The following is a 12,158-nucleotide window of genomic DNA, read 5'->3' as shown; positions in this document are numbered from 1 at the left end:
ATTTTAGAACAGAGGAAATACTGATTTATGTAAAATTGACTTTAAGCATCCAAAGTTTATATTTTTTAGCTTTCTAGTACTAAAAGTTACCACTTTTTTTTGAAGAATAAAAGTTATCGGTTCAGTTAAATAATATCTAAAAGTTTTTTATTTCTATTTTTAAGTACTTCTGTTATTTTTCAACTCATCATCATCAAAGAGTACAGTCGAACCCATCACTCCAGAGTCCAGACCGAGTAGCCCGATCTCTCTCACTATTATTGTGCTGTAGCGAGCTCGCCCTATGCGCTGATAATTAATGTCAATCCTCAACTCCTTCCTCCGTGCCAACCCCATGGCTTGGCTCGCCAGTCACCATTGCTCATACGGCACGACATTAGCTTGTTTTTGGCGACGGCGACAAAGCTTGGTCGGCATCAAGCTTTGGGCTAATCAAGCTTACACCTGCTTATTGCATCAATCTTTTGGCTAATAGCTTATACGAATGGATAAATTCAATGATTGGATCTTGTATTGTTGTCGGTATGTTCGCTGCCAATCACGGAGATCACCAGATGCCACCTTAGTTGCTGCCATTGGAGAAATTCCAGCTTGTTGTTAGTGAGACAGAGCTCCAGCCCGCTGATGTACTGGAACACGAGCCTTCGTAGTTCACATATGGAAGCAACACGATGAGGCGTAGGGATGGGTGTCCAAACATCGAAGATTGAGACTGCTGGTCAAGTGGCCACGGCAGATGTCGCGGAACAATTCTTCCAGCATCTGCCATGGCTCCATGATGACGCCACTGGCGAGAGGTCAGACTGCTTGATTTGAAGAGATGTTGTCTTTGACACAGCAGGGGCAGGCCTACAACAATTCAAGGGTATTCAAATGAATACCCAAGAATTTTGGCAAAAAAATGATATATATACTATGTATTCAAAAAATTAAAGAAAAGACATCAAACAACCCATCAAGCAAAGAAACCATCCTTTTTGGGCCGTGTCCTCTCCCTTCTTTGTTGGTACATTAGCATAAGTGATTCTATATATATATATGAACAAATTTAACTTAGACACGGAAACACATATGATTTGTCATGGATCTAACCATATATGGGAACATTAATGATTTACCAACTGGGCAACCGATCAAATTCACTATTTTTTTTATAGAATCCATCATGGTTGAGCATGAGATAAAACAAAGTTGAAAAAAAACCATCTTACTGCGAGAACAACTACATTATCAACCACCTCTGTGGCAATGTTCTCATGGATATTCTCTCGTTTCTTTCTGTTGCTTCATTCATAACTTCAACAAGCAATAGAAATTTGATTGGTTATCACCTTTGTCAATAATGTTGTTGTCAGGTATGCCGCCAAATCAAATGAACATCGAGGATCTAACTTAGTCAAGGGAGTCAACCAATCTAAAACATCGTGGGCATGACCGCATGAGCAAGATAAGCAAGAGCATCTACCGTGTTCACTTCAAAGGTGTTTGTTTCTTTTTTAACTATTTGTGTTACATGATAATACGTAAATGAGGAGATCAAAGAGTTATATATGCGCTTCGGAAACAACATAAATTTAGATTTACTTCTGAGTCGTAACTAAATTTTTACCTACTTAAAAAGTGTTTTCATTTGTTATCCGTTTTATGTCCATTGCAAAGTTTTTCATGTAGCCTCTCATCTGGTCGTCAAGAAAACAACGTGAAAGAAATTGGCTTCGAAATATAAATGTCTATGATTATGATTGCTCGTGTAACTATAAAATGGATTTATTGATTTAGCAACTAGGCAACTGAGTTTGTTGCTTTTTCATGGAGTCCACCATTGTTAAGCATGAGGCATAACAATGGCGACGAAATCCATGATATCACAACAACGACAATTAAATAACCAGCCACATCCATGATGTGCATTCTCGTGAACATCCTCGACTTCTTGCCTACAGCGAGTTGACCGATGTGGGGAGCGCATGCGCGGTCTCGTGGCGGCGGCATCATCTGGGGGCACTCCGCATGTCTCCCTTTCTTGCCCTTCATTTGCCTTATGCCTCAATGGTGACTTCAATGAGCAATACAATTTTGAGCAGTCATCACCTTTGTCAAGAATGTCCTTGTTAGGTTTGACATCCAATAAGATAAACATTGAAGAGTTGACGATCCCACATGAATTCCGCCATAGCCATTGCACGGCTAACAATAAATATTGTCATTGTTTGTCGACGTTGCTAAGTTGATGCATGGTTTGTATGGCATGTAAAATTTATCGAAATATTTTGCCTTGAAACTTAAATCTCTCATTGAGGTTAAACAATCACCATCACTTTGACAGACTGTAAGAACGATATGGTTTTGAATAAGCTTCCCGGCTCCACAAGATCGAGAGACCATGATGTCATCATTAAGCAATGAATGTCCCCGGCTTCCCTACACCATGGCATTCGATGCGCTCATGATTTTTTCTCTCGAGAACATGTGGCTTGAGATGACAACAGCACCTCATCGGTCATCATCACTGGTGTGTTATCCATATATTGATATATGTGGAAGTTGCATCTGCATAAATAATAATCATGGTCTTGATGCGAGCAGGAGGAGCAAGAGCAGCCACGATCGCATTGAAGGTGTTTGTTTCTTTATTAGCTGTTTACATGACGTGATAATCTGTATGTTTCTTCTTTTAGTCCAACTAATACGAGGATCTAATTAGGAGATTGAAGAGTTATGCCTAACAAACAATAATAGAGAAAATATTGATTCACATTTGGGTCTCAGCTAAATCTTTATATATAACTACATACAAATAAAAAAAAATTCTTCTGTTGCCGTCTTCTTTTTCCATCCGTTGCTAGATCATGTTTCCGCTTTTTATGTACTATGTTATCCATTTGTGAAGGAAATGTTGTGAACAAATCTGACTAACATGTATTCCTCATGCTTGCAACTGTGTATATAGAAAGCATTTAGCAAATAGTCAATCAAATTTGTTGCTTTTTTCATGGAGTCCACCATGATTGATCATAAGGTAATACAAAGACGGGAAATCCATTTGACCATGGCAGTGGTGATGACCTGATCAACCCCTGCAACAACGTTCTTGTGCACGTCCTTGGCTTCCTGTCCATCCCGAGTTGACCGACATGGTGAACATATGTGCGGTCTCACGGCGATAGCATCATCGAGGGACACATCTCCCTTTCCTCCATTTTATCTGCCTCGATCATGACTTCGACTAGCAATAAAAATTTGATTGCCAGGCATACTGCCTAATTAGATGGCTGTTGACGAGCTAAAGATCCTTCTTAAGTTGTTTCATAGCCACTGCACGGCTAGTGGCAAATGTGTCATGCTATCTATCCACGTTGCTCAAGTCGATGCATGTATTTTGTATGTTATGCAAAATGTGTCTAAATCTTATGCGTTGAAACTTATTCTCCTGTTGAGGTTAGACCAACGGCCACCAGCACTTTGACAACCATGGAAATTAGAACTATCATGGTCAACCAATACGATGAAGATGCGCTCAAACAAGCCATGCTCATTAAACTACGCAATCCAACGTATTTCTTAAAATAAATTGAGATAGCACTACTAATATAAATGGTGTATATTAAAACCGAGCAATGAACAATGTTGTGTGTTCCTTTCAAGAGCAACCCAAATAGTTTCTTCGGAGCAAAACACTGGTTTCATGTTGTTTTTTTCCTAATTACGTACGGCCTCCGTCTCCTTTTTAAGTGTATTTGTAGGACGCAAAGAACAAACTAGTGGGAAAGGAGTATAACTTAAATACCTTTTATAAAATGGAAGAGGTTATGAGTGAGAAGGTAGTTGAGGGGTAGAATGGTGGGAGAGAAAAGTAACACTACACAAATATACTTATTTTGGAGCAATATACAAATGCAGTTATTTTAGGACAGATGCTTGGATTATAGTGTCACTTATTATGGGACGGAGGGAGTACATCTAGGGGTGGACAGGAAGCTCGTGGCTCGTTAGCTCGCTCGGCTCGTAACGAGCTTGGGTTGGGTCGGCTCGTTTAAATTTCGTAACGAGCCGAGCTAGCTTTAAAGCTCGTTAGAGATAACGAGCTAGCTCGCGAGCCTTAACGAGCCAACACTCAAAGGCCCAAGCCCAACAGACAAGACAACACAAGTTACACAAACGGCCCAAGCCCAACTGAGAGGAAAAACTCTAGACTACTTCCGGTCTCCCCATCGGCCGTCTCCCTTATCCTGCGCTGCATGCACGCATCCCCGTTCACTTGATCCGCCGCGCCGATCCCCTTTCACACCGCCGCGCGCCGCCGCCGCCGTGCGACGCGCCGCGCCGCAGCCGCCAGCCCACCACAGTACCACACACCAAGCTAGCTGGCTGGGCGCCGCTCGGTTCTCGCACCATGCTGTCCGAGCATGTCGTCGAGCAGGACGTGGCCATGCTCCCAGCTGCCGTGGACGGCGAGCGCGAGGACAGGCCGAGCGACCGATACGTCGTCGCGGCACGCCGTGACGGTGAGGAGGACGGGCTGCGGCTCGCGGTCCCGGCAGGCGCGCTCGTGCCCCGGGTCACGTACCGTGTCTCCGGGTGGGTCGCCGTGCAGGTGCAGGGCGGCGGTGACTGTGACGGCGACGGCGAGCGGAGCCACGTGGTGCGTGTCAGCCTCTGCTTGGACGATTGCGGCGTCGAAGGCGAGTGTCGCCGGATCGACTGCGGCGCGGTTTGCACCGGAGTGGCCGGCGGCTGGGTGGAGATTAATGGCACGTTCCGGCTCAACGAGACCCCGCGCGGCACGACGGCGGTGCACGTCCACGGGGCGCCCGCCGGGGTCGACGTGAAGGTGATGGACCTCCGCGTGTTCGCCGAGGACCGCAAGGCGCGGTTCAGGCAGCTCAAGGACAAGACCGACAAGGTGAGATATCGTATCGATCGAGCGACGCACACAGCATCACTCGCTTTGCATGACCACATTCTGCTCCTATTTTCTAGGCAATTTGCCAATTCCGTAGGTAAATTGTCAAGCTATTTGGCCATTTTTCTCTGGGACTGCATGCATGCCTTCACTAGCATGAACTGAAGTCCGCGGACCATTTTTTTTTCTGCCACGACCATACTTGTCACGAGCGGATATGTAGATCGCGGCCACGACATTGACCCGTTTGACCATTTCAGGTTCGCAAGCGGGACGTCGTCCTCAAGTTCGGCGTCGGAGCCGGAGTGGCGGCGAGCATCGTCGCCGGCGCGGCCGTCCGCGTGGTGCAGATGGACAACGTCTTCCCGCTTGGCACCTGCATCAACGGCTCAGTGATCCAGGACGAGGATGGATTCTAATCTCTCGGGTGGACATCCACCCATTTCTTGCATGTCATCTAAATGGTTATGAAAAAATTTCAAAAAAATTCACAAGATAGGTTAATATGTAATATATCACTTCACAAACATGCAAGTTCAAATTCGACTTCTACAAACTGTAACAAAAATAACAAATCAAACTCTAACTAGTATACGTATTTTCACAGTCAAATTTGTTATTTTTGTTACAGTTTGTAGAAGTCGAATTTGAACTTGCATGTTTGTGAAGTGATATATTAGATATTAACATATCTTGTGAATTTTTTTGAAATTTTTTCATAACCATTTAGATGACATGCAAGAAACGGGTGGACGTCCACCCGAGTGTTTAAAACAGTTTCCCGATCTAGGACCCCAACTTCGTGGACTTCTTCACCAACAACTTCGACTGGGCCGTCTTCGAGAACGAGCTCAAGTGGTACTGGACGGAGGCGCAGCGCGGCCAGCTCAACTACCGCGACGCCGACGCGCTGCTCGACTTCTGCGACCGACACGGCAAGCAGGCTCGCGGCCACTGCATCTTCTGGGCCATCGACGGAGACGTGCAGCAGTGGATCAAGGACCTCGGCCGCGATGACCTCGCCGCCGCGGTGCAGGGTCGCCTGAACGGCCTCCTGTCCCGCTACGCCGGCCGCTTCCCGCACTACGACGTCAACAACGAGATGCTGCACGGCCGCTTCTACCGCGACCGGCTCGGCGACGACGCCGCAGCGCTCATGTTCCGCGAGGCCGCGCGGCTGGACCCGGGCGCGCAGCTCTTTGTCAACGACTACAACATCGAGTGCGCCAACGACCCCAACGCGACGCCCGAGAAGTACGTCGAGCTGGTCGACGCGCTACGGCGCGGCGGCGCGGCGGTGGGCGGCATCGGCATCCAGGGGCACGTCTCCAACCCATCCGGCGAGGTCATCTGCGACGCGCTCGACAAGCTCGCCACGACGGGGCTTCCCGTCTGGATCACCGAGCTGGACGTGGGCGAGCCCGACGTGTCCCTCCGCGCCGACGACCTGGAGGTGGTGCTCCGCGAGGCGTACGCGCACCCGGCCGTGGCCGGCGTCGTGCTCTGGGGTTTCATGCAGGGCCGCATGTGGCGCCAGGACGCGTCCCTCGTCGACGCCGACGGCACCATCAACGAGGCCGGCCAGAGGCTGGTTGATCTCCGGAGGGAGTGGATGTCGGACGCGCGCGGGACCGTCGACGGCGACGGCAATTTCAGGTTCAGGGGCTACCACGGCACGTACGTCGTGCAGGTGACGACGGCGGCGGGGAAGACTCTCAAGACGTTCACCGTGGACAAAGGAGACACATCCCTCGTGGTGGATATGGCAAATTAATTCAAGTGATCAGAGGGCATGAAGGATTCTGCAACAACACAGACGATGTTTATCCCTACATCTACTGATCTAGTACACTATTTGCTATTATTGGGTATTTGTATGAATAAAAGTAAACAAGCCGTCCCAGGCTAAGCGAATGAATATCATATCATCAAACGTGCACAACTAAATCAGAACTATTGGCATGTCAAAATATTTCATCTATTTATTTAATGAGTAAAATACGTGGTCTATCCTTAAATTTATAGTGTGGTGTCACTCAGATCCGTGAACTTAAAAAATGCACGTTTACGTCCATAAACCTAGTTTAATGCACCTCTGGCAGTTCAATTGGCCCTTGCCGTGGCTTACCGCCAACATGGCGTGCCATCATAGGTAGCATTTTTGCGCCCGCCCCCTATACATCACAACGTTTCGCACTATTACATATTCCCTGGCCCTTTGTATCACTGTAGCAGCCCAAATCCCCAATAATCCCCAAATCAGCTAGGGATTGGACGTTAGGCGACGAAGTGCGGTGAGGCACACGATGGAAGGGTACCAAGTGATGAGGACACAACTAGCTCGGATATAATCATAACTATCTTATGCATTAATCAACCAAAGGTGCATATGTTCTATATTAGATTTACTTGTTATATATTTGAACAAATGTTGCTACACAATGAGTTTCGTGTGTTTTCGTTTGCAGAGGTACTTGCTTGGGCGAAAGAAAAGAGACCGAGCGTAAGGTATGCATGGATGATTAAAGAAGTTGATTGGGGACCAAATCAAGACCTTTCTCCAAGTCTACTTCTACCTCACTACGTTACTTTTGATCCATAAAAGACAATAGAGAAAGTTCTACACGTTTTGGATTCGGATTCGGGCATCCTGATAGCATCAACATACTTGTTAGAAAGCTTATGGAGTCTACTTACAGATGGTTTTGGTCCCACGTAAAAATTCCTACCGAGCTGTCTGGAATCTGCAAAACAATCCACGTATCTCATCCAGTCCGAATTTGATTTGTGTTTTGGGCCTTGTAGTTGTGTCGTGGGCTTAGCCTAAGGGGGTGTGCGCCCTAGGGCAACCCTAGGACGTCCCTAATCATACTTAATCAGTAGCCGTCATCGTTTAGAATCGGGTTCTGCTTAGATCAATATGTTAAGAACAGTTTCGCCGCTAGATCGGTTTGTGGAACCCCAAATTCGAGTGCTTAATCATTCATATGCAATTGTGTTGCAATCTATCTTGTTCTTGCTTCTGTTCTTTGATTCGCATGCAGGGATTAGCCTTCTCGGTGAGGTCAACCAGGTTTCGGCACAGTTGATAACCAGACGAGATGTGGTGCTGCGATTGCGGAGCTCAGTAGCGTGTTCGTTCAGAAGCCGGATCGAGTTGTGTCGAGACTCCGCCCGAATCGACTATTTATCAATACCTATCGGAAGATCGGGACCTAACATTCCTCATCACCAAGTGCAGTGGCGAGGTCGCGGAGGGAGGTAGCCAAGTGCAAGTCATGGTCCTGTTGATGTGAAAAACACACACTGGCCTGGGAGATCTGCTTAGCTCTAGTGTAAGTCTTAAATCTTACTTTCGGGCTTAAAGGTGTACCAGTTGATTTGATCCTGCAATCAACAAGAAGGAAAACAAGAAAACAAAGTTAAATCCATAAACGATAGCCGATCGGCTAAGGGCCGATGACATATCGTTAATCATTAAGCTGATGGTATTTACATTAGATCGGCAATGTGGTGTGAAGCGTGACAAAGTAAGGTCTACTCGATCAGCTGTAGACATCAATGATATATAATCTATTTTTAAAAATATCCTTAAACCAAGTGATTCGGATAGATCGGACAGTAAGCCGAGACAGTATAAATCACTTATGTTCAAAGATGCGTTAAGACAAAGATTATATATATTCATAGCATAGCCGATGAAGTAAATCTAATATGTATCGGCTAGTACTCCGATACTACTCTATATTAAGATATTAAAACAAGTAAGATATACCAAACAATAAGCTTAATATAGAGGGCAGATTTAGGATATAAAGTAATGTATAGAGAACAATGCACTAAGATCTTAATATAGAGGGCAGATTTAGCATATAAAGTAATGTATAGAGAACGAGATAACGACACTTTTGCTAATTGGCGCGTACGTGTTGCCGGTGCGCACTCTTCCGACAAGCCCACGTGACTACGTAAGGCCCATGCAACTAGCGGGACGTGTTTTGACTTTTTTTCCATGGATTTCTCAATCACACGCGCATGATTTTTTTTTTCACAATTTTTTTCTCAGCGTGAATTTTTTTAATCACGTGCACACGAACGTAGAGTAACTAATCCATCAAGATAATGATGATAATTAAGATAAGATTTGTTTTTTTCAAGATTTTTTTAAGTAGTAGATTGAAAATAAATTTATACGTGAAGTCAAATTCTGAAAAATTTCAACCTAGATTTGAAAACTTTCAACTCGAAATTTGAATTTTTTTGAAGTCAAAATTTGAAAACTTTCAACTTATCATCTCGGACTTGAAAATTTTCAACTCGGATTTGAAAACTCTCAACTTGAGATTTGAAAACTTTCAACTCGGATTTGAAAACTTTCAACTCGAGATTTAAAAACTTTCAACTCGTATTTGAAAACTTTCTACTCGATTTTGAAAACTTTCTACTCGATTTTGAAAACTTTCTACTCAAATTTGAAAAACATTCAACTCACAGTTCAAAATTTTCATATCAAAACTGAAAACTTTCATATCAAATTTCAAAACTTTCAACTCAAAATTGAAAATTTTCATCTCAAATTGGAAAATTTCATATCAAAATTCAAAATTTTCAACTTGAATTTTGAATTGGAAACTTTTTACTCAAATTTCGAAATCCTTCCACTACAAATTTAGAACTTTCAACTATTTTAAAAGTTGTAACTAAACTATTTTAAAAGTTGTAACTAAATTATGTATATATGGTTTTTCTTTAAAATAGTGCTAATGATGGCAATTAATGCTAATTACTTAATTCGTGGGTGTGCCTGAGCACTGGGGAGTCGAGACGGAAAAAGTGTGCGCTACTTCTCCTCCTTGCACGTCTGCACGAACTAGGCACCCCCAGATAACTAAATTCCGATGCTATCTCTATCGATAATCACAAAACAAGCTAGATATTATAGTTCTAGATATTACTTAATAGATCGAACTCAACTGATGCAGCATTAAGCATAAAGAGAAACATAAGATCTAAGCAAATTGATGAAAACCTCTATGAGATGGTAAATATACTATATAATCTAGATCAACGTTGATATTTAGCCCTATCAGCTATCCTCCAATGATAGATGTTGACCGATCTAAGGTTAGATAGAAATATTGATAAAGATTATATAGCACATACGATAACTCGACGATTCACATAAACAAGATTAGAGTGTCATGAAGATGTAAGCACTAATCCTGAGAACACAAGCCGTCATGACAAGTTTTACCTCTTGTCGGAGATCGAATTAACCCGATGCAGCCCAACTCGAAAGCAAGAACTCGTCCAAACAATGAAAGTAGGAAAAGGTGGCGATGCGCCGAAAGTGTTATACATGGTCTTGGGTCATATTTATACCCAAAATACATAATGTATCCTTGCCGGACACGACTCTAAATCTGTTACAACCGTTAAGATACGAACAAGTCTTTTAGGCGAACTCTTGCCGATAAATATCTCTAAGGAAACTATTCAAAATATCCTAATTAATAGATACAATTGCCTATCCTTGAGCTTATTCAAAATATCCTAATTAATAGATACAATTGCCTATCCTTGAGCTTATCCTAATCATGGCAATACTTATGCAGCACGTTGATCAATCCCGAAGATGATTTTAGAACCACCTTAGCGAAATCGATTACATCGGCTATTTTCTATCCAATCCAATATCAGCCGATGTAATCGCTAGCCGATGCCTTCCGTAGCCAATGCTTACTCTGTTTCCTCCACCAAATCCACTTCGATCTCAGCTTCGAATTTGATGCATGATCTACCAAATTTGGTCTTCAACAGGTCCCCATAGCTTCTCCAAGTGCAGGTGCGGAGGATAACATGCATACTATTTTGTGCAGAATTCGTCAGAAGTAGAAAACTTCAATTATTTTATGCAGAAAGTTTCACAGTGAGTAGAAAATGATTCAATTTCGAGTCAAATTAATGTATGTTCCTCTGTATCTTCTTACACTCCCCCTGTTCCCAACTCCTCTTTCTCGTTTTTCGTGCGCACGCTTTTCAAACTGCTATTTTGGTGCGTTTTTTGCAAAAAGTTTCTATACGAAAGTTGTTTAAAAAATCATATTGTTCCATTTTTGAAAAAAATAAGCTAATACTTAATTAATCACGTGCTAATGGATTGCTCTGTTTTTCGTGCGGAGGAGTTTGGTTCCAAGCCATCCTAAACGAACACAGCCTTAGAGTCCTTTTGGTCTATAATTTGTTGAAAATATGGTCATAATTTGGTATATTTTAATCCAGAAAATTAATGTAATAAACATGACATTTGCAAATGGCAGTGATCCTAGCATGGTGATAAACATGAATATGCTAACATGAACAAAAGCATCTAGCAACATGTTTAACACCAAGATTAGAGTAGTAAAATACCCAGAGAACGCTCTAGTAGATGATGAGGCATTGGTATTGCCTCCGTTGATGTTGACATTCTCGGTTCCGCCTCCTCCAGTGCCATAGTTCCCTCCTTTTCCAGTAGTGCCGTCATTCCCTCCTGTTCCAGTATCGCCGGTGCTGGTGGAAGACATCACGATGTAGTGGAAGTAGATGACGCAGTGTAGAACCGATGCCGAGGAAGAAGACGTTGTAGAGCAATCGCACTAGTGAGCGCTCCCCAAAAACTTGATCGCCTGCCGACTTATGCAGGTACACATGTGGATGGAGTTCTGGAGGCCTGCTTGTCCCGAGCACCCATGCACGCTCAGAACCGGGGAAGCAGAGGCTGGCACAGAAACAGAAGAACATAGACTACCAAGAAAAAAGAACTGCGAGAGGACAACATAGCAGAGTGGTGTATCTCTGTCTATCCCTAGTGGTGAAGTTTATATAGTGCGCGAGAGAGTAACGTTCCGAAGAAATCAAGTCAGAGTTGAATTTTTCCCGTTAGAGGATTAACACCCGAATCAATATGATTCATCAAATCGGTATTAGAATGTTCATCCTTTAACAACCAGGTGCTCAGAACCGAGGAAGCAAAGGCTAGTGCTAAAATATAATAGAAGAACAGAGACTACCAAGGAAGAAGAACAGTGAGAGGAGAACAGAGCAGAGTGGTGTGTCTCTGTCTACCCCTGGTGGTGCCATTTATATTGTGCGTGAGAGAGTAATGTTCTGGAAAAATCAAGTCAGAGTTGGATTCTTTCCATTTGAGGATTAACGCCCAAATCAATACGATTCATCAAATCAGTATTGAAACGTTCATCCTTTAACAACCGAA

At 43.7% G+C, this 12,158-nt stretch overlaps 1 protein-coding gene across 1 annotated transcript; it reads left to right on the top strand.

The window, feature by feature from the left end:
- The first annotated feature begins 2,467 nt into the window (after window positions 1-2,467).
- LOC136356638 (endo-1,4-beta-xylanase 1-like) lies at window positions 2,468-6,844 on the top strand. The gene is made up of 4 exons (XM_066310884.1): window positions 2,468-2,512; window positions 4,193-4,903; window positions 5,164-5,302; window positions 5,692-6,844. The coding sequence occupies exons 1-4, from the start codon at window positions 2,468-2,470 to the stop codon at window positions 6,675-6,677; spliced, it is 1,881 nt and encodes a 626-aa protein (XP_066166981.1). The 3' UTR covers window positions 6,678-6,844.
- Window positions 6,845-12,158: the final 5,314 nt, after the last annotated feature.

Source organism: Oryza sativa, chromosome 5 (assembly GCF_034140825.1).
Source record: "Oryza sativa Japonica Group chromosome 5, ASM3414082v1".
In the NCBI taxonomy this organism is placed as follows: domain Eukaryota; kingdom Viridiplantae; phylum Streptophyta; class Magnoliopsida; order Poales; family Poaceae; genus Oryza; species Oryza sativa.
The sequence above is the reverse complement of the archived record's forward strand: the minus strand, read 5'-3'. Positions and strand labels throughout refer to the sequence as shown.

Excerpts from the sequence above, each read along its gene's own strand:
- LOC136356638 (XM_066310884.1), top strand. The coding sequence starts at position 2,468 with ATGTGGCTTGAGATGACAACAGCACCTCATCGGTCATCATCACTG. Across the intron at positions 4,904-5,163 it reads TCAAGGACAAGACCGACAAG|GTTCGCAAGCGGGACGTCGT; the intron begins GTGAGATATCGT and ends TGACCATTTCAG. Across the intron at positions 5,303-5,691 it reads CATCAACGGCTCAGTGATCC|AGGACCCCAACTTCGTGGAC; the intron begins AGGACGAGGATG and ends GTTTCCCGATCT.